The sequence below is a fragment of the Physeter macrocephalus genome, chromosome 2 (genome assembly GCF_002837175.3).
Source record: "Physeter macrocephalus isolate SW-GA chromosome 2, ASM283717v5, whole genome shotgun sequence".
NCBI lineage: Eukaryota > Metazoa > Chordata > Mammalia > Artiodactyla > Physeteridae > Physeter > Physeter macrocephalus.
In genome coordinates, this window is record NC_041215.1 from 37,801,712 (window position 1) to 37,824,536 (window position 22,825).

At 41.0% G+C, this 22,825-nt stretch overlaps 1 protein-coding gene across 4 annotated transcripts in view; it reads right to left on the bottom strand.

Moving 5' to 3' along the window:
* Positions 1-22,825, bottom strand: part of PLEKHB2 (pleckstrin homology domain containing B2) — a 41,841-nt gene that overhangs the window by 13,460 nt on the left and 5,556 nt on the right. For 3 of the 4 annotated variants that reach the window (XM_007111948.4, XM_024115016.3, XM_007111947.4), the window contains 5 exons: positions 14,693-14,737; positions 11,455-11,607; positions 10,356-10,458; positions 5,499-5,538; positions 3,910-3,999 (listed from right to left, as the gene is read on the bottom strand). In XM_007111948.4, coding sequence (XP_007112010.1) covers positions 3,910-3,999; positions 5,499-5,538; positions 10,356-10,458; positions 11,455-11,607; positions 14,693-14,737 — 431 coding nt within the window. Of the gene's footprint in view, positions 1-3,909; positions 4,000-5,498; positions 5,539-10,355; positions 10,459-11,454; positions 11,608-14,692; positions 14,738-22,825 lie in introns of those variants that run through there. The other variant, XM_024115017.3, reaches the window with a different exon arrangement.

A 22,825-nucleotide genomic window follows, 5' to 3' on the forward strand; every position in this document is an offset into this window, starting at 1 on the left:
ATGAGGGGATGACCCAACTATATGCTGTCTATAAGAAACTTCAAATGTAATATGTATGTTGAAAGAAAAAAGATGGGAAAAGAGATATGCAAACATTAATAAAAAGGAAGCAGAAGTGGCTACATTAATATCAGACAGAGTAGACATAAGAGTAAAGAAAATTATCAGAAACAGAGAAAGACATAACATAATGATGATAAGGTTAATCCACCAAGAAAATATAAGTGTGTATGGACCAAATGACAGAGCTGCACACATAAATTAGACAACTTATATAAATGAAAAGGACCAATTCCTCAAAAAGTATAAAATACCACAACCCATTCAATATGAAATAGAGAATGAATAGTCCTGTAACTATTAAGAAAACAGAACTTGTAATTTAAAATATCCCCAAAAAGAAATCTCCAGGCAGGCCCAGATTCACTGGAAATGTCTACCAAATGATTAAAGAAGAATTAACATCACTTCTACACAATATCTTCTAGAAAATACAAGAGCATGGAACAGTTCCTAAACTTCTATAAAGCCAGTATCACCTGATAACAAAATAAAACAGAGTACAAAAAAAGAAAACTACAGACCCATATCCCTCATGAATACAGTTGCAAAAACTCCTAATAAATATTAGCAAACACAGAATTCAGCAATAAATAAAAAGAGTTATACACCACAACCTAGTGAGATTTATTCCAGGGATGCAAAGCTGGTTCAGTATCCGAAAATCAATGTAACCCACCATATTAGTAAGGTTTAAAAAAAAAAAAAAAATCACATGATCAAATCAATTGATGCAGAAAAGGTATTTGACAAAATCCAACACCCATTCATGGTAAACACTCAGAAAACTAAAAAAAAGAAGGGCTTTCTTCAACTTGACAAAGAACATCTACAAAAAACATCACACTTAGTGTGGGAAAACTGAATGCATTCCCCGTAAAATCAGGAACAAGGCAAGAATGCCTGCTCTCACCATTGCTCTTCAATATAATATTGGAAGTTCTAACCAGGGCAATAAGGCAAGGCAAGGCAAGGAAATAGAAGGTACACAGACTACAAAGGAAGAAATAACTCTATTTGTAGATGACATGACTGTCTTTGTAGTATATTCCAAAGAATCTAAAATAAAATACTCGCACTTCCCTGGTGGTGCAGTGGTTAAGAATCCGCCTGCCAATGAAGGGGACACCGGTTCGAGCCCTGGTCCGGGAAGATCCCACATGCCGCAGAGCAACTAAGCCCGTGCGCCACAACTACTGAGCCTGTGCTCTAGAGCCCGCGAGCCACGACCGCTGAAGCCTGCGCGCTTACAGCCCATGCTTGGCAAGAAAGGGAATCCACCACAATGAGAAGCCTGCGCACCACAAACGAAGAGTAGCCCCCGCTCGCCGCAACTAGAGAAAGCCCGTGCACAGCAACAAAGACCCAACACAGCCAATAAATAAACAAATTTATAAAATAAAATACTTATGGAACTAATAAGTGAGTTTAGTAATAAGTTCACGGGCTACAAGATCAACATATAAAAATCAACTGTGTTTCTATATACTAGCAATAAATATGGAGAAAATGAAATTTGAAATACCGTATACAAAAATTCAAAAAAAAAGAAATATTTAAGTATAAATCTAACAAAACACATACAGGATTTATATATTGAAAGCTACAAAATGCTAGTGAAAAAAAATCAACAGGATCTAAATAGACAGTCCATTTTCATGGACTGGAAGCTCAACATAATAAAGATGTCAATTCTCCCCCCAAAAACCTGATTTCTATCAAAATCCCAGATAGATTTTGTTGTACACTTAGACAAATTTACATGGAAAGGAACTGGAATCAGAATAGCTAAAAGAATTCTGAAAAGGAAGAATGAAGTGGGGGGAATCAGCCTACCCAATCTCAAGACTTATTACTGATATACAGCTACAGTAATCAAGTCTGTGTGTTATCAGAGGATGGAACAGACAGAGAACCCAGAAACAGACACACATAAATACAGCCAACTGATTTTTTACAGAGATGCAAAACCAATTCCAGAAAGGATTAACAGTCTTTTCAACAAATAGTGATGGGACAATTGGACATCCATATGCAAAAAAAAAAAAAAAAAAAAAAAAAAAAAAAGAACCTCAACATAATCCTCACACCTTATTAAAAATTAACTGACAACAGAAAAAACTCGTGTATAAATCCTAGGACTATGAAACTTTCAGAAGATAACACAGGAGAAAATCTTGGGAAACTTGGTCTAGGTGAAGTGTTAAACATGACAACAAAACACAGTCCATAAAAGGAAAAACTGATAAATTGGACTGCATCGAAATTTAAAACTCTGTGAAAGGCGCTGTCAAGAAAATAAAAAGATATGCTACTGATCACATATCTGACAAAGGATTCCTATCTCAAACATATATATAAGAACTCTCAAAACTCAACAATAAAAAAATAATAAAACAAGTAGAAAATGAGCAAAGGACATGAAGACACATCTCACTGACAGGATATATGGATGGCAAGTAAGCACATAAAAAGATGTTCAACATCACAAGCTATGGGAAATGCCAATTAGGATCACAGTGAAATATCACTACACACCTATTGGAATAGTTAAAATAAAAAACAGCGACAACAGCAAATGCTGGTGAGGATACAGAGAAAGTAAACCACACATACACTACTGATGGGAAAGAGAAATGGTAGAGAAACTCTGGAAAGCAGTTTGTCAGCTTTTTAAAAAACGAATCATATACTTACCATACATTCGACGCAGCAATTACATTTTTGGGCACTTATCCCAGTGAAATAAAACTTTATGTCTGCATAACAACCTGTACATGAGTGTTCACATAAGGTTTATTGGTAACAGCCAAAATCTGGAAACAACCAAAATGTCTCCCAATAGGTAAACGTTCTTCAATACATAATGTGGTACATCCATACCATGGCATACTACTTAGCAATAAAAAGGAACAGACTATTGACACATGCAACAATTTGGATGACTCTCAAGGGCGTTGTGCTTAGTGAAAACATCAAAAGATCTCAAAAGATCACATGTTGTATGATTCCATGTATATAACACTGTGGAAATGACAAAGTTATACAGATGGCAAACAAATCAGTGGTTGACAGGAGTTAGGGAAGGGGAAGAAGGGTGTGACTATGAGAGGGTGTAGCAGGAAGAAGATATTATGAACAGTTTTATATCTTGATTGAGGTGGCGGTTATACAAACCTACACGTATGATAAAATGACATGGAACAAGACATAAACATTGCACCAATTTCAAACTCCTGGTTTTGATTTTATCTACCATGTAACAGCTGGGGAAATGGGTGAAGAGTACATGAGACATGAGATTTCTCCATATTACCTTTGCAACTTCTTGTGAATCTATAATTATTTCAAAATTAAAAGTAAAAAAAAAAAAAAAAAAAAAATCAAAGTGCCTCCCACAAGAGACTTCTATATGTAGCACTGAACACCTGGCACCTCTAACTAGGGGATACCACAAGGTATTTGGCATGTGATTTTTTTTTAAAGTTTTGTTTTTGTTTTTTCAAAATAAAAAAAGCATTTTTTCTGCTGATATAGAGTATTCAAGTAAATAATTAAGTATAAACTTGAATCATCAAAATCATATTACCATGATTCATTTTTAGGTCTATCTTAAAAAGAAAATCTGAACCGGAAGATTGTAAAGCAGTTGCTTTATTTTAGGAAAGCAAAAGATGACAACAATCTATTTAAAAAAGAAAATTTTAAAGAAGAAAAGGGTTTACAGTACATTTCTAATTTCTCTGATACTGGCTGGCTCAAAGTTTTCTTTTGTTTTAAAAGCACAGTAGCACAGAGACCCCAAGTTCCCCTCACTTGGATTCTATAAGGCAAAGATTTGCTCCCTACCTCAGGGGTTGGTGCAGCATAGGCTGTGTAAGGAGGTGGGGAGGAAACCACAGCAGTCTCATCATACATGACTTCTGAGCCAACATAAGCCTTGAGAGGAGAGAAAGTATGAAAACAAGTGAGTTGCCACAAAGCAACTAAAGGCTCTTATGATACTATACCCTTTTATTTAGCAAATAAAAAAATTAAAAGCCAAAAAGTTTAATCTTTGAAGAGGAACTATAACAGCTCTCTGAGAAGCAATGACTAGCAGGACCACCCTCCCCTGGCCCACCACCCAGGGTCCTTTGAATTCAGGCAGATGTGGTCCTCCTCAGCCACCAGCAGGGGGCAGAAGTAGAGCTCTCACTGCCCAAGAGGGCCGCAGGGCCTCCCCTGTTACCCAGGCCTTTTAAAAGATGTTACACCACTCTCAACAACCCTTCTGTTCACAAATAAAAATCCTACAATCTAAAACGTAGCAGTCAGAGATATGTTCTACACTCACAATCTGGTTTTTACATTAAAAAATTTAAAAATCTTTCAGTAAATTACCCACCAGTGGTAAACAAAAATATGTGCACTCTTTTTAAAAATATCCACATGAAGAATCACCTTGGCTCTTGCCCCTAACTATATGAATCATCAATACTAACTTCATTCAAGTAGAGGATTTTCATCAAAGAAAAGGTAACTGGAGCTGTAGAGTAATCTTAGGAGGAAGAACAGTCCTGAGCTAATAAAAGTAGGAAAAAACAGCATTTGGATATTAAATCTTTTTACTTTCTTTTCCCACCTGTACAAATTCTTTAAAAAGCACCATCTAGGGCTTCCCTGGTGGTGCAGTGGTTGAGAGTCCGCCTGCCGATGCAGGGGACATGGGTTCGTGCCCCGGTCCGGGAAGATCCCACATGCCGCGGAGCGGCTGGGCCTGTGAGCCATGGCCGCTGAGCCTGTGCGTCCGGAGCCTGTGCTCCGCAACGGGACAGGCCACAACAGTGAGAGGTCCGCGTACCGCAGAAAAAAAAAAAAAAAAAAAAAAAGCACCATCTACCTTCATCTTTTCTTCCTAGAGAAATAAATGAAAAAATAAAACCCTATCTGAAGAATGAAAATGTTGACCAGAGGGAATTGCCTTTGATTCCCTGACAGACACCAAGATGGTATCACTAGCCTCTACAAATGGGGTTTACTGTCTCAGTTACTTCCTAAAGTCAGAAGAAACTAGAGACAAGTACAAGTCCCAAAAATGTTTATTTCACAGGCTGAGATGCTATTCATGAAAAGGACCCTGTGGTCCCTTCTGTGCCTTCTCTGTAAAGGACAGCAGAGTTCAAAGTGTTGCAAATCTTTGTGAGATACAAACATTTCTAGAAAACAACACTGGGACCAGTGTGCCTGTGTTAGGAGGGCTCCTCCTGCCAAAATGTTTTGGCAAAATCCAGCTTCCTCACTGTCAGCAAAACACAGCCTGCCTATCTGCTTGCTCACCCTGAGCCGGATGGCAAAAAAAAACCTCTTCCCCATTTCCCTTCTTAACCTCCTGTTCTCCCATTTGTTACAGCAAGACTAAGTGAAAACATTACTATTGACTGCCATTAGTAACTTACTGTGTTTGTCCTGGAATCCTGAAGCGTAAATTTCCAGGCCCTGAAGAAAAGAAAGAGGTACTTTATTTGAGGCAATCCAACATCTATCTCAACAGTTCTCAAACCTGCATTGGCATCGGAATTTCTGAAAAAGCTTGTTTTAAGAACAGATCTGAAGCCCTTGCCTCAAAACCTACTCAATCAACTCATCTAAGACATGCACTAGGAATATATGATATGTAAAGAAAGAAATCTATAGTACATATGTAATATTTAAAGCATAATCTACTCTACAGTTTTTCCTTTACTTTTTAAATAAATGTACAATGTGCCATGCTTAACTATACTAGAACTAGCAGTATCTGTTCATGTTATACACACAGATCTACTTGATTTTTTTAATGGCTACATAATGTTCCATGATATGAGATTTAGATGGTCAACAATATTTTGCTACTAAAAATAATGTTGGTATTTGAGAAACTGAACTATAACGTATGTAAGTTTAAGGTGTACAACATGATGATGACACACGTATATCATGAATTGATTACCACAATAAGGTAACACCTCCACCCCCGCACATGATTACTTTTATTTTTTCTGGTGATAACATTTAAGATCTACTCTCTTAACTTTCAAGTATATGAGACAGTATTAATTATAGTCACTATGCTGTACAATAGATGCCCAGAACTCACTCATTTTATAGCTGGATGTTTGTACTCTTTGTCCAATATCTCCCCCATTTCCCTCAACCCCTGGCAAACATCATTCTACTCTCTACTTCTATGATTTTGGCTTCTTTAGATTCTACATATAAGTGAGAACATACAGTATTTGTCTTTCTCTGTCTGACTTACTTCACTTAGCATAATGCCCTCAAGGTCCATTTATGTTGTTGTAAAGGCAGGGTTTCCTGTTTTATGGTTGATTAACAGTCCATTACCCATGCACGCACAAGTCTGTGTGTGTGTGTGTGTGTGTGTGTGTACCACATTTTATTTATCAATTCATCCATCATCAGACACTTGAGTTGTTTCCATGTCTTGGCTACTACGAATAATCCGAGAAACACAGGGGTACAGCTATCTCTTTGAGACAACGATTTAATTTCCTTCAGATATATACACAGAAGTGGCATTGCTGAATCATATGGTAGCTCTATGTTCAATTGTTGGAGGAACCGCCATACTGTTCTCCACAGCGGCTGCACCAGTTTACATGCCCACCAATAGTGCACAGGGTTCCCTTTTCTCCACATCCTCACCAATACTTACCTTTTGTCTTTTTGCTAACAGCCATTCTAAGGTGTGAGGTGATCTCACTGTGGTTTTGGTTTGCACTTCCCTGATTATTAGTGAGCTTAAGCACCTTTGGAAAAACGTTTTTTCAAGTCCTTTCCCCATCTTTTAATTGGTTTGTTTTTATGCTATGGAGTCATACAAGTTCCCTATATATTTTAGATATTAAACCCTTATCACATAAATGGTTTGCAAATATTTTCTCCTATTCCATAGGATGCCTTGTTATTTTTCTAATTGTTTCTTTTGCTGTGCAGAAGTTTCTTAGTTTAATGTAGTCCCAATTTGTTTACTTTGGCTTTTGTTGCTTGCACTTTTGGTGTCATATCCAAAATCGCTGCCAAGACCAATGTCAAAGACCTTTTTCACCATGTTTCCTTCTAGTAGGTTTACAGTTTACAGTCTTACATTTAAGTCTTCAATCCATTTCAAGTTAATTTTTGTGAGTGGTCAAGATAGGGAATAAGTCCTGTCTGAAATATCTGGGTTCCACGCTCTTCTGAGCGTAATTCCTTTGAATGTCTTATGCCGGGGCTCGCTTATCCTTCTCTGCCTTCCAGTGCTCTGAAAAGCCCTGGGGGAACCTTCCAGTCTCTGCTAAGGTCCCAAGGATATCACAGTCTTAAGGGTTTTTCCTTAGCTTTTTCAAGAAGTATCAGCACCTCTACAGACTGCAGGGTACTACCAAAAATTTTTAAGATTTACTTAGCTCATCTTGTTACTGCTTCTGGGAGTTGGCGTAGGGTTAAAAACTGTGATACATCTCAACAGAATCTTCTATTTCTTTTTCTGACTGTTGCTCTTTGTATTCTGTGCTTGAAGTTAAACTTCTTTATTTGGCTGTCGCTTCTGAATGTCTTCCCCTTCATTTCACTAGGTAGTTGAGGAAGATGACACAGATTCATTTCCCCTTTTTTTCTCAGAGGTCTCTGTAATGGGTTGAATTGTATCCCCTGCAGAAAGATAAGCTTAAGTCCAAATCCCCAGTACAGGTGAATTATTTAGAAATAGGGTCTTTGCAGATGGAGTCAAATTAAGATGAGGTCATACTGAATGAAGGTGTCCTTATAAGAAGAGGAAATGTGGACACACACACACACAGGGAGAATACCATGTTGTAACAGAGGCAGAGACTGGAGTGGTGCAGCTGCAAGCCAAAGAACATCAAGGATAACCGGCCACAACCAAAACTAGGAAGAGGCCAGGAAGTATTCTATCCAGAGTCTTAGAGGAAGCATGGCTCTGCTGACACAGTGATGTCAGACTTCTAGCTTCTGGAACTGTGAGAGAATAAACCTGTTGTTTTAAGGCACCTAGCTTGTGATACTTTGTTACAGCAGCCCCAGGAAACAAACATTCTTCTCCTCTTCTTTACTTTTTTTACCTTTCTGTGTCATTTTATTTCAAGTGTGTTTCCTGTTAACAGAATAAATAGCTGGACTTTGTATTTTCTGCCCAATCTCACATCTTATCCTTTTTAAGGAGAATTTAACCAACTCACATTTATTGAAGTCACAGATATCACTGGTCTAATTACTGCTACTTCATGTCCTGTCATGCTTTATTAAGTTTACCTGTTGGGTTTTGTTATTCTTCTAGTATTATCCTCCATTGCTCTCTCCCTAAAATTAGACGCATAAATAAACCTCTATTTTCCCATACAGGTTAAGAAAAAGTCAGCCTTCCATGCCAAACAAGGCAAGTCCTTCAGTGTACTTTTACCCCTTCTCCCTCCTCTATGACAAAAAAGCCTCTCATGTTTTGTTAAAATATTCTAAAATTTTAGTTCTAGATATTTTTTCCACTACTACTTAAAGGAACCGTCCATACATGTGACATCTCAGCAAACAGTAGAACAGAGCAGTTAAGAACAAAGGGCTATGAAAACAAAGGTTCAAATCCTGAGGCTAGTCTACGAGTTCTAAAACCTTGGGAAGTATGGTAGGCAGATGCCTCCTCCCTACAAAGAGATCCATATCCTAATCCCCAGAACCTCTGAAAATGTTACCTCACCAGGCAAATGGACTCTGCAGCTATACTTAAGGTTAAGGACCTTGAAATGGGGACGATTATACTGGATTATCGAGGCTGGCTCAAACTATTCTTAAATCCTTAAAAGCATATAGCCTTCCCCAGCTACAGAGAATCACACAGATGACAGCAGGAGAAGGGCTCAGCCCAGAAGCCAAGGAATGCAGGAGGACTCTTGAAGCTAGAAAAGGCAAGGAAACAGACTCCCCCCTAGAGTCTCCAGAAGGGATCATGGCCCTGCCAACACTTTGAAACCTAGTGTAGAACTCTGACCTCCAGAAATGTAATCAGAAACGTGTACTGTTCGAAGCCACTAAGCTTGTGGTAATTTATTACAAGAGCATTAAAAACTGATACAGAAAGTTACTTAACCTCACTATGCCTCAATTTCTTACAACGAAACAGTATCCACTTTATAAGATATGGTGAGGATTAAACAACATACATAAAGCAGTTAGCACAGTGCCCAGCGCAAAGTAAGTGTTCAAATTATTAAAGAGTAAAAACATAGATCCAGTTTATAAAAAAGTAGCAAACTGGCCTGACCTGTGTTCATTTCTCCATTAGTCTTTAGGAAAGGTATATCTTTTCCATAAAGTGCCATTTAAGATTCACTAATATAAATGAGAAGAATGTAAAAAAGAAACTACATCTAGGATTTAAAATAAACCCTAGAGATCAGCATGGAATAAATGCCTATACTGAGGATGAACACATACGTGAAATGCAGGGGCAGGCACTCTAACAAACTGGTCAGCTGGATTTTATAAAACTGTCACATATATATGAATATTTTAATATACAGGAATATTATAATAATCTCTGTTAGTGAATTCTCACAATGTCCAGAGTTAACCTTTGTTAGTGGTACAGTGTGGACAGGAAAAAAAAAAAAATCAGTGTTTTCAAGATTCTGATCCTACATCAATGCTAATGTTAACAGACTGAGAATTAATAAAGTTGGGTTTTCCTTCTTTGTGGTTCCACACCCCTTCTTCAGAGATGGCAGATGGAAATAAGAACCACCAAAAGAAGAAAAGGCTATATAATACAGATGTCAGTACTTTTTAAAAAGACATTTACATAAAAAGAACAAGATTTAAGGGGAATTCCCTAGCAGTCCAGTGGTTAGGACTCCACACTCTCACTGCTGAGGGCCCAGGTTCGATCCCTGGTCGGGGAACTAATACCCCACAAGCCATATGGCACGGCCAAAAAAAGAAAATTTAAGAACCCACTTAACTATGCCCATCGCCCAATGTGCATCTAGTAATGAAAAAAGAGAGTGCAAAGTGACTGTATCTAATCGTTTCTGCCATACTCACTACAATGGGACCCTGCATGGGCAGCTCTGCAGAGGCAGAAACTAGGATCAGGGTTATCAGACATGGACTAAGACTCTTAACATTTCTTTCACACAACCTCTGAGTCACTTATTCTGCTGCCTACAGGAACACGCCACTCCCATTCTTCTCCCTTCCTCATAACTGGAAATTAAAACAGAAAACACTTTTAAAATTAAACACACTGGAAAACAACTTACAAACAATCATCTGTGCTTTCTGCACAAAGACTGATGGTTTTCCCATCTCGGCAAACAATCTGCAGCAGACAGTCTTTTGGCTTCCCATCTGGAGGCTGAATATCTATGAAAAATATATAGAATACAGGAGTATTTATATAATTTTTTTAAGGATTTCTTAACAGCTCAGATAAGCAAAGGACCAGAACTTCAGAACATTACAATTATAAAACATCTTTGTTCTGCTATACAGAACCAAACACATGAATCATTTCGCCATTCTAATTAAACTTTCTGCAGGAGAAAACACGTAAGCTTCTTCTAGAGCGCAATCCACATATGGTGATATACAAAATAGCCCAGACATTAGAAGAATAAGCAAAACGAAAAGTGTTGCAAAGCATCAGTTAACAGAATACTTACCGCTTTTATTCACAAAGCATCAAACTAGATCGCTGCTTTAGAAGTGAAAATCAGTTGTTTAAAGTATCTCTGTGCACCAAGAAGTAAGACCTATGATATCTGAGCCTGGTTTAAGTAAGGATTTCAATAGCTAGTCCATAGAGACTTGTGTTTCAAGAACTTATAGGGGCAGGATATTATAACACCAATGGTTACTACAGCAGCCTCTTTATTCCAAATAGCAACAGAGCTAATAAAACAAACAGGGAAGTCTACATATGCCATTAATTAGAAATAGAAAAGTCTATGCTTATTAAAACAAAAAAACTATTCCTTCAATAGTTGTGATAATTATATTGAAAGACATCATGGATTTTAAGAAACTGACTAGAGTTGTTATCAATAAGCCAGTTTCTGAGTCACAAAATCTATACTGCCTAGGGTAGCTCCATCCTTCTTGGGGTTCCCAGAACTCTGGTTCCTTAGTTTTCCACCACCTTCTCCATGAGAGAGAATGGTCTAATTCAGAGGAGAAAATTAATCTGCCGACCCACATGGGTCATAATCCAAGTGTCTGGTTTCATCTGGTTACCTCTTCCCAGATGAAACCCTTCTTTGGTCTGTAAATGAAAGCAGAATGGGTAAGGAAGAAGAATCAACTCCCATCAAGAAAGCAGAAGGGCAGGCGACAGAAGCTGGACAAGACAGACCCACTTACCCCGACACTCATGTCCCATGCGGATGTTGATGCAGTCCACGGGCATGTGGACCTTATCCTCCACACTCTGCCGAGTTTGGTCATCATAATAGATCAGGTGACCATCTGACCACAGGTCAAACCAATTCTTCTTCCAGCGCTTCAAAATAGTACCTGAAGAAAAGTGGGAAATGTTGCCTTTGAGTGGAAAAGCAAGGACTCTGTCCTCTAATTCGCCGGTAACAGAAACAAAAGAAACTTTCCTCTGGTCCCAAAAGTATACCTGCATACAATTGCCCAGAGCAGTCCATCAAAATGGAAGTGAAAGCAGACCCAAACTGCATGAACACCCATGCTGTACCAGGGCTGCATGCAGCATGCTCTAAGATAAGAAATTCGATCTTACTGAGAACGCTGCCAACTTAAAAGTCTCAAAATATTTAAAAAAAAAAAAAAAAAGAAAGTTCAATAAAACTTTGATTTTAAGCTAATGAAACATGTCTATATTTAACTCTTCATGTGGTATATCTAAACCTTCCCAGTAGTATCTAACTGCTAGATTGATCGGAAAACGCTGAACTGTAAAGTCTCTACATACAAGTAACAGTAATACCTTCCTCTTCTGGAAAAACTTCTTTCTCTTTTTCTTGAAGGGCCTTCACATATACTCTTCTCTAACGCTCACCTTCCCTTACAGCCCACAGTGTGGGGAGTCTCCCTGCCTAAGGCTATGCAGAGGCAGGCTCAGACACTGGATACATCCACACCCAGACACTGACCCAGGCCCAGGGCCTGACTCCTACCCAGCACGCATCCATCCTACTACCTCACACGTCTCTATCAGTTTGAGAGAATTCATCCTTTCATTTGTAATCTTGGACTAGGCATTTAACTTTATAAAACTCTAATTTCCTTGTCAGCCAAAAGGGGAAACTAAAAGTTATCCCTGCACCTTTCTCATATCCATACGCTACCGGCTGCATCTTTTGTTCCTATAGATCCCACCCTGTTCATGGCCAATGTGCACAAATTCCATTGCATGTGCCTCTCCTTATGCACCCATGTCTGCTATAGGTATCAACCAAATACTCAACCCAGCGGCCTTCCGAATTTCTTTTACCACTATCAAGCACCCACCCTGCTGAGAGGCAACCACAGCACTTGCCCAAACTGATAAATAAGTGACACCCAGCATCCATTTAACTGGCAGTGCCTGAGCTGTGCAGAAACTACCAAAGTGAGCCACCCAAACACAGACAGGTGTAATCACCGGGTTGGGGAGTTCTACCCAAGTATCGCACCTGCCATCAAAGCCCTGACTGCAGAACCCTAAATTAAGTTGTCCTCCAGAGTCCAGATACTGAGTCCTAAGAGTCTGCCAATGGCAAGAAAAGGAATCCTGAAGACAGCGGTGCATATATGTAACTACATGTGTATCTCTGCTGCTCTGCAACTCAGTGAATATAATACAACTCACCTCATTTTAGTTTATTATTAATGATACTTCTGCTTTAGCAAAGACGGAAAATCAACCCACACATCGGGAGATGGGGAAATGGAATAAGTCTTCTGAATACACACTTTGGAGATAACCATAACCAAGACAGTGGAAAAGTCTGTACAACTTATTTACAGAACTCCTATTTTGTGTACATCATCATGCTAAGCGCTGATGGGAAGCACAAAACTGTCAAAAGGGTCACTGTTCACTTATGTTGACAGAGCATTTACACTGAGTTATGATGGAGAAAGGAAACTTGCCCTCATAGAGTGCAGGAAGGGAAGGCACATCCTCCAGATCTGAGCAAGGCTCTCCATGTACCCTGACCATTTTAGGATCACCCAAGATCCTAAAAACCCAAGACAAGGAAACTTACACAAACATTGGGGCTAGATTCCAATATGTCACAACTTTTTTTTTTTTAAGCCAACAATACAATAGCTGCATCTATTCTTAGACTACAGAACTGTCATAGACCTTGAAAGGACACCTGATCAGCTCCAGGTCTGAGAACGTAAAACTAGTAACAGGACAGACAGGCTGAAAGCTTGTCTCCTGGTAGAAAGGGTGTTGATGTTGAAACGAGACAGTCCTGAGTCTGAATGTAGGTTTGGCACCCATAGTTAACATTTGGACCAGTTACCTAGTATCAGTGAACCTCTATTTCTTCAACTGGAAGCTGGGGTAATGCCACCTACCTCACAGAGCTGTTGTGATAATTATATTGATATAAAAATCTGTACAATGGGAATACAAGGCTCAATTTTAGCTAAGTATTGAAAATATTCCTTAAATACAAATTCATATCTGAACAATACAGTATATATCACCACTCAAGCTTTTGCTGGAGTCATAAACAATATACTGGTCACTTTTCCCTTAATGTTGCTCTTTCTAGAAAGACAGCAGAATAATCTGCTTACTCTTTCTGTAATAAACAGAGCTGCTTCTTCCAGCTTTAAAATATACTATGAATCCTACTTCAGGTGGCAGCCTCAGAAATAAGCAGTTAAGTATATGCAGGCCCATAGAGATGAGTCTAAGAAAATGAACTTAATCCCATAAAAAAAGAACTAAGTCCCTTCTCCAGAGTCCTTTTGGAGACACAAAAGATTTGGTTTTAGATAAACTTGTTCCCTCGGGTCAAATGTTAATCTATAATTAAAGACTCTAGTATTTCAGAATCTGGTCACTGTTCAATCCCCAGATGAGACAGGTGTTTCCCACAAAGCGAGCAGTACCTCCATGCTAATATATTAGCTCAGCTCCATGGTAATGTATCAGCTCAGCTTGGGTAGACTCAAGAACATCAGGTCAGCTTGGGTAGACCCAAGAACCTCAGGTCAGCCGTTAATAATACAGCATGCTAGCGACTTCCCTGGCCATCCAGTGGTTAACATCCTGGGCTTCCACTGCAGGGGGCACGGGTTCCATCCCTGGTCGGGGAACTAACTTCGTCGCACGGCATAGCCAAATAATAATAATAATAATAATAATATAGCACAGTAGTGAGAAAAGAGAAGCCAGCAGGGACTACTACTGTCCCCGGGTTCCTGTTAAGGCAGCAACCAAGAAGCTCCATGTGTGCAGAAAAACGGTTCATAGAGCTCTAAAAATCTGCAAGAGGAAATCCAGGGCAACAACATTAGTAAGACTTTGTTATTTGTTTGTAAACACCGGCAGTGCCAGCCACAGAAATAAAGATGTGCCCTGAGGCAACACGAAACCCAGCCCAAGGGGCTCATGTCCTGTACTTACTCTGTCTCAGCAACCATCCACTCTTCACAAACGCCATCTTTTCACCTGTAGAAGAAGAAACAGGCAGGTTCAAAATTATACCCAGAAAAGAGAATGACCCGTATGAGCTGTTTTTACTCACAACACTTCTGACACCGAATGTGTGGGGTTTTTCCATACCAACAACCAATTTTCCAATTCTCAGGACATCAACTGGATGTCTGATGATTCAACTAGATTCGGACACTAACTACCTGGAGTTAGCATCAGACCTCACAGGTTAAGGGCTCCGTTCCACAAGAGTGCTCCCGCTTCAGACACAAGTCCTGGGCCACCCATATTTCTGATCTATAAATCGGGGGTGCCCACAACCCCCTCCTGAGATTCGATAATTTGCTAGTATGGCTCACAAAACTCAGGAAGGCACTTTACTTACTATTACCTATTCATTATAAAAGGATACAGCTCAGGAACAGCAAGATGGAAGAGATGCAGAGGACAAGGATTGGGGGAAGAGTGCAGAGCTTCCATGCCTCTCCAGGCACCATTCTCCCAGCATCTCCATGTGATCATTGGAACCCTGTCATTTAGGGGTTTTTAAGGAGGTTCCATTAGGTAGCCATGATTGATTACACCATTGGACACTGGTCCTTAAGCTCCATCTCCAGCCTCTCTCTCTGCCATCTCTGGAGGTCCAGGGATGGGGCTGAAACTTCTTTTTATTTTTTATTTATAAATTTATTTATTTTATTTTTGGCTGCATTGGGTCTTTGTTGCTGCACGCAGGCTTTCTCTGGTTGCGGCGAGCCGGGGCTACTCGTCGTTGCGGTGCACAGGCTTCTCATTGCGGTGGCTTCTCTTGTTGCAAAGCACGGGCTCTAGGTGTGCAGGCTTCAGTAGCTGTGGCTCACGGCCTTTAGAGCGCAGGCTTAGTAGTTGTGGCGCACAGGCTTAGTTGCTCCGTGACATGTGGGATCTTCCTGGACCAGGGCTCGAACCCGTGTCCCCTGCATTGGCAGGCGGATTCTTAACCACTGCACCACCAGGGAAGCCCCTGGGGCTGAAAGTTCTAACCTGCTCATCACAAGCTTGGTCCCTCTGGCAACCAGCCCTACCCTGAAGTTATCTAGGGGCCCATCATCTCATTAGCAGAAACTTAGATATGGTTGAAAGGGGTTTATTATGAATAAAAAGACAACAAAAAAACACCCCTAGTACCCCTATCTCTCAGGAAATTCCAAGAGTTTTAGAAGTTCATATGTTTCTTATTATATCACAAAACCACAGCCCTTTGGTCTAACTCTCTATCCTTAGCCCTTTCAGTGTCAGCTGAGGAAAAGACCAAAGCCATTTTACCTCACTGGCCACCTGGAATTTACCCAGTACCTCCTTAATACGGCCAATACAACCCCCCACGCGCACCCTAGGCTTCAGCCTCAGCACGCTGTCCACCTTACTAAGCTAACTCCACTTACATCTAACAGACATAAAGCAGCCCTAGAACACAAAGATTCAGCTCTGTCAAGGACTTGTGGCTTCTCCTAACATGGCTGGTATCATGAGGCTCTGGGGCCCAGCTGCCTCAGCCATACCGCTGGTGCGCCCTAACAGCTGTACACAGCCCAGTAAGCCGCGCACCAGTGTCAGCAGGTGGAGTGGCCAGCTCAGAGCAGAACGCCAGAAGTCACGGAAAAAAAGGTGGATAAATTTAACTCCATAAAAATAAAAATCTGAGTGGCAAAAAATAAAGTCAAAAAGACCAATAAAAGATTAAGAAAAATACGTTTTACAACCATATATATGGCAGCATGAGTTAATTTCCTTCACATACAAAGCTCACTTATAACAGAAAGAGCAATCATTTGGCAGTTCACAGGAAAAGAAACATGAATGGGCAAAAAACTCATAAGCTACTCCATTTCTCTCTCAATTCAACTAACAAAATTCAAATCACAAGTTAACAATGTTACCTATCAGAGGGCCACAAATGAAAAAAACTATGATACCCAGAAAGGAGAAAGCATAATGGCAGGAATGGAAACTGCTGTAACCTTTTGGGAGGGAAATTTGACAATATCCATCCAAATTTTAAATATTCATATACTTTGACCTAGCTATCTCACCATTACTAGAAATATGCCTCATTGATACACACACACAGGTTCACCAACACATGTATAATCTAGCCCCAACCAAAGGGCTCCACGAAAGAGGACTGCTTAATGAGCACCTCCACCCATGGCATATTATGCAGATGTGAAAAGGAATGAAGTAGAACAGTATGTGCTGATGAGCACACGTAGCTGATACCCACACAACTGTTTTCTGGAAGGAATCATAAAAACTGTTAACAATGTGTACCTCTGAAGAGAGGAATGAGGCAGTGCTGCATATGTGTCAGAAAAGAGGGTGACTATTCAGGCCTATGACACCTTTCTGTACTATTTAAGTTTTTTAAAACAACTTGCGGGGCTTCCCTGGTGGCGCAGTGGTTAACAATCCGCCTGCCAGTGCAGGGGACACGGGTTCAAGCCCTGGTCCAGGAAGGTCCCACATGCCGCGGAGCAACTAAGTCCGTGCGCCACAACTACTGAGCCTGAGCTCTAGAGCCCGCGAGCCACAACTACTGAGCCTGTGTGCCACAACAACTACCGAAGCCCACGCGCCTACAGCCCGTGCTCCACAACAAGAGAAGCCACTGCAATGAGAAGCCTATGCACCGCAACGAAGAGTAGCCCCCGCTCGCCACAACTAGAGAAAAGCCCGCGCGCAGCAGCGGAGACCAAACGCAGCCAAAAATTAAATAAATTAAATAAATAAACTTAAAAAAAATTTGCAAGTATTGTATCATTTTATTTTTGAAATCAACAGATATCATTTGGAGGCTGAGATTATGGGCCACTTTTGTTTTCTACTTTAGCAGTTTTAGGTACTCTCTTTAAGGCACCAAGGTTTGGAAGGTTAGCAAAACGGAGCACAAGCCCAAGTGAGCACCTCAAAAGAACAAATGAGCTCTCCCTCATTTAACTTTCCCCATGTCTAAGTATGGCTCGGGTCTCACAAATCATCCTATATTCCAGCATCTCCAAAATCCTGTAATCTGAAGGCTCTTAGTCTCCCTGCAGTTTCTGCAAATTCATGCTGCCTGTCCTCACCAAGAAAGGAAAGACGTTTTTCATTTTTCCCTGCCACATTTAGGTACTCAAACGTACAGTCCCAGATGAACTAGATGCACAGTCTCTTCTCCTTCTCTCAGTGCATGTTCGCGCTGCTCACTGCTGCTGCGAGACACCTGCTGACAGTGAAGGGACGAGCCTGAGGGCAGCTGACTGTTGAGATGGCAGCGCTAACTGCTGAGTCACTGACTCACCCAACCAGGGATCTCCCGCTAATGCAAGGCTTTCCATTAAGCAAAACGATGTGTTTCTTCATTATTTAAACTGAGCTGAACGAGTTTCCTGCAACTTGCAGCCTAAAACATCCTAAAAAAATCATGTACTTCCAAAAGGATTTGAGGCAGAGAAATAATACCAACATATTTTCATTCAACAAATATTCTTTGAACATCTAATGTGTGCCCAGCCTTGCAGCAGGCACTAAGGATACAGCGGTGACCAAGTTAAAATCCCTGCTTTCACATTAGCTTACACTCTAATGGAAGAAACAGGTTAAACTTGTAAGCTAAAAAGACAGGGGATGGAGTGTTATACATAGCATCACACCTCTGCAGTGATACTATTACCCCAGAACATAAAACTGGAAGGGTATATAACACATATTCAACTCATGCCAAATCCTGGATATTTATACTAAAACTTCCTACGATCATAACATAAACTCATTTATTTTCCTTTGGAAATAGCTGGGAATAGATCACAAATTACTTGTAGGTATTGAGAGCTACCTAGATACAATACAAATATAAAACCTGACTGAAATGTTGTCATACAACTTTGCTGGTACCTCTGAGTTGGTGGTTATGGAACCAAGTGAACAGTGCAAAAATGTGATGCAACAGGAAGGAGTCTCCCGAACTTCTGTGGTAAATTTTTTAAAATCTCTCATGATTCTTGATATTAATTTGGCTGTTATTTGCTGACAATCATAATAGTCAAAATGTCAGCTCAGCCCAACAATGATATTAAGAACAGCTTCATTTATTCACAGGTCTTCAAGAATCCGAGTCCAACAACTTTAGGTGCCTGTAAGATTAACACCACCACCAGTAGCATCCAGGAAAATAAAGAGTTAAAAACAGAGTTCCTTGAAGACCTAGAGCTTTCCAGTTATCTACTAATTGTATGGGTCAGCATCTGAGTTGCCAGATGTTGTGCCTATGTTTTCTTTGGCAGTTCCTCGGGGTGAGGTAGGGTTTCTTTTACTTTTCAGGTAGATGTGGCTCAAGGGATGTCAACAAGAGAAAACTGGGGCTTCCCTAGTGGTGCAGTGGTTAAGAATCCACCTGCCAGTGCAGGGGACACGGGTTCGAGCCCTGGTGTGGGAAAATCCCACATGACACAGAGCAGCTAAGCCCGTGAGCCACAACTACTGAAGCCCATGCGCCTAGAGCCCGTGCTCCGCAATGGGAGGAGCCACCACAATGAGAGGCCCACGCACCGCAACGAAGAGTAGCCCCCGCTCACCGCAACTACAGCAAGCCTGCGTGCAGCAACGAAGACCCAACGCAGGCAAAAATAAATAAATAAAATAAATAAATTTACTAAAAAAAGAGAAAACTGAAAAACCAACTTGGAAATCAATTTCAGGCCACTGGAGTCAAGAATGTAAAATGGAAAAAAAAACTTCTCATCGAGAGGACAACATTATAAACGTATCTTTGGCGTGCCTATATAAAATAGTTCAAAACTATTAAAGAAAGAGAAAATTAGATTACAAGGTAGAAAGAAACTTAAACTGAAATTAGCAACAGAAACTCACGACTTTTTATAAAAGGGCAGTTGTTCTGCGGACTCAAGTAGCTACTTATCTGGTATCATCCTGTCTACCATTAGTCATTATGCGGAACAATCTCACATGCCCAGATCTTTATCTCTAATACTGGTCTCCTCTAAAAGAAGCCAGTACTCCTTGAAAACGAGCTGGTTACAATTCAGGGACAGGACACCTCAAGATGTGCCTAAGGTGTCTTACTGTCAAAAAACAAAGATGCTTTCAGGAAAAAAAAAAAAGTCAACCAGCTGAAGAAACGGCATCTAATGGCCAAATTGTGACAACATGGGTGCCAATGTGAAAATAATAATTATGGTTCATTAGAACCAACTGAGGCTAAAAGGCATCCTAAGTATAAAATGATTAAAACCATATACATCACTACAGAACGCGTTAGAGAAACACACCTTCCAATGTGACTTCAATTTCACAACTGGGGTGGGGGAGGTGCGGGGGGGTTAAAAAAGAAGGTCAAACACTTTGATTTGTGTAATTCTATCCTCTCACTAAATAATTCAAACAGTTATTGCATTAACAAGTAAGAGATGTTTGTTGTTTACTGTCTAAGATGTTAGAATTTCTTTTTTAAGACAAAAAGTCTAGATTTCTGAGTTAAGGACTCAAGTGTACTGCTACATAGGCAGCAGAGAAGACCGTAGGAACAGGTTTCAAACCATCCTAAAACTTACACTGCTGGGGAGAAATGACTCCTGGAAAAGAACCCTGGATTCACACCCTCAGCAATGCGCTGAGTTTGGTTACTTGCACTTTCTGGGCAAGCACTTACAAGCCAATCTCCAGAAGTCAGAAGAAGCCAAGAGGATATTAAAGGAGCTTCCTGGACTTCCCTGGTGGCACAGTGGTTAAGAACCCGCCTGCCAATGCAGGGGCCATAGGTTCCATCCCTGGTCCGGGAAAATCCCACATGCAGTGGAGCAACTAAGCCCATGCACCACAACTACTGAGCCTGCGCTCTAGAGCCCACGAACCACAACTACTGAGCCTGAGTGCCACAACTACAGAAGCCCACGCACCTAGAGCCCATGCTCCACTACAAGAGAAGCCACCGCAATGAGAAGCCCGTGCACTGCAACGAAGAGTAGCCCCTGCTCACCGCAACTAGAGGAAGCCCACACGCAGCAACAAAAACCCAACCCAGCCAAAAATAAAATAAACTTATTTTAAAAAATAAAAATAAAATAAAGGAGCTTCCTAAAGCACCTGTGGTGTCTTCACTCAGATCAGGCAACATTATCAGCCAACAGTCATCTTCTTGGGGGACTGAGGCTGGGCATTTTACCATCTAGCAGAGACTGCAAGATGGGCAGTCCTCTGAGGGCAGAAAAGTAAGTTCTTCATCTCCATTAAAGAGGTATGTGTCCTTAGTGTCTACCAGCCTCTTCTGTCAGGTACCATGTTGGTATCCCATCACCACTGGAGCATACTGCCTCATCAGCAGAAGCACCCTCGCCTCTGGCTCCCAACCCATAAGCAAGATGTAACACAATACAGACCCCCACACCGGGCCATATAAATAAGAGACACCAAGGGTAACAAGTACTTAAATAAGCAGCTGCCTCATCTGCTCCTAAATGACCCACCTTACCTATGCTGGACCACAGCTAAATCCTTCTATCTAGAGTCTGTCCCCTGCCAAGCTCCTCCAATGTATCCTGAACCCTGACCACAAAGCAGAGGAGGAGAGAACACTGCCTATCACTCAGCCTACTTGCCCTCAGCCTTATAGAGCATTCACATGCCACACTGCCTAAAACAGGTACCCTACTCATTAGCCTAGACCAATTCCTGGTCCTGAATCCTGCTAGCCTGCCCTGCCTTGAGGTTACCTAGGACCAGTGCTCTGAGGGGAAAAAGAAAAAAAGGCAGACTTTAATAATCCAGCTTCCCATTTTTCCCTCTACAGTATATAGAAATATTACATATTTCTGGAAAATACATATTTCTTGACACTAAACACTACAAATCACATGAGAGTTATTTTCAAAGACAGAAGACACAACAGTGACATTAAAATGAGAATCCAGGGACTTCCCTGGTGGTCCAGTGGTTAAGAATCGCCTTCCAATGCAGGAAACACGGGTTCGATCCCTGGACGGGGAACTAAGACCCCACATGTCGCAGGGCAACTAAGCCCGCGTGCCACAACTACTGAGCACACAGTCCACAACTAGAGAGAAGCCTGAACCACGCAACGAGGAGCCTGCGTGCCTCAGCGGAGGATCCCACATGCTGCAACCAAGACCCGACACAGCCAAAAACAGACATCAATAAATATTTAAAAATTTAAAAATGAGAATCCAAGACAAAAGATCTATGAATAACGTAAGGATCACCCATGCTGGTGACTGCTTTGCTATTTCCAACATTAATGACAGATTATACACCTAACTCTGCTCTCTCCTGAAACGCAACTAAAATGACAGTTAAGGGGAAAACAAGGCATAAATCCACAGACACAAAGAGAATCGCAGCAGAGACAAAAGCAGATTAGATGCTAAAAACGCTGAGAAAGTTTTAAAGGCAAATGAACAAGTAGTAACTAATATAAAATTCAGCTTTCTCTGCTTTTCATGTGCTAATAAGAAGCCACAACACAGCAAGCCAACTCTAGCCACAGAACACTGTGAAGATTCAGAAACTGGAAGTATATGAGATAATGCTGAAGGTGGGGAAGAATATCAGAATTTACTGAAAGTCTTTAAGAAGAGTTAGTAGGCCCACTACACATCCAGGCAACTACCCTCCCCAATCCTGAGGATCTCCTTTCTGGAAAAGCTGAAACACAGAGGCTCTAGTCTTGGGGACACCAGGGGTAGCTCAGAGTGGAAGAGAGATGCCAAACTTAGAGGAGTAACAGAGAAAGTGAATGTCTTAAACTCCCTGTCCTCTTCCTTTACTTAACTCCCAGACTCTCTAGCTCTGGACGAAGGGCACAGCCAAAGGTTTATTGATACTGCATGTTTTTTTCTATAAAAAAGCTGGTCTCTGGGCTTCCCTGGTGGCACAGTGGTTAGGCATCTGCCTGCCAACGCAGGGGACACGGGTTCGAGACCTGGTCCAGGAAGATCCCACAAGCCACAGAGCAACTAAGCCCGTGTGCCACGACTGCTGAGCCAGCGCTCTGGGGCCCGCGAGCCACAAATACTGAGTCCATGCTCCACAACTAATGAAGCCCGTGCTCCG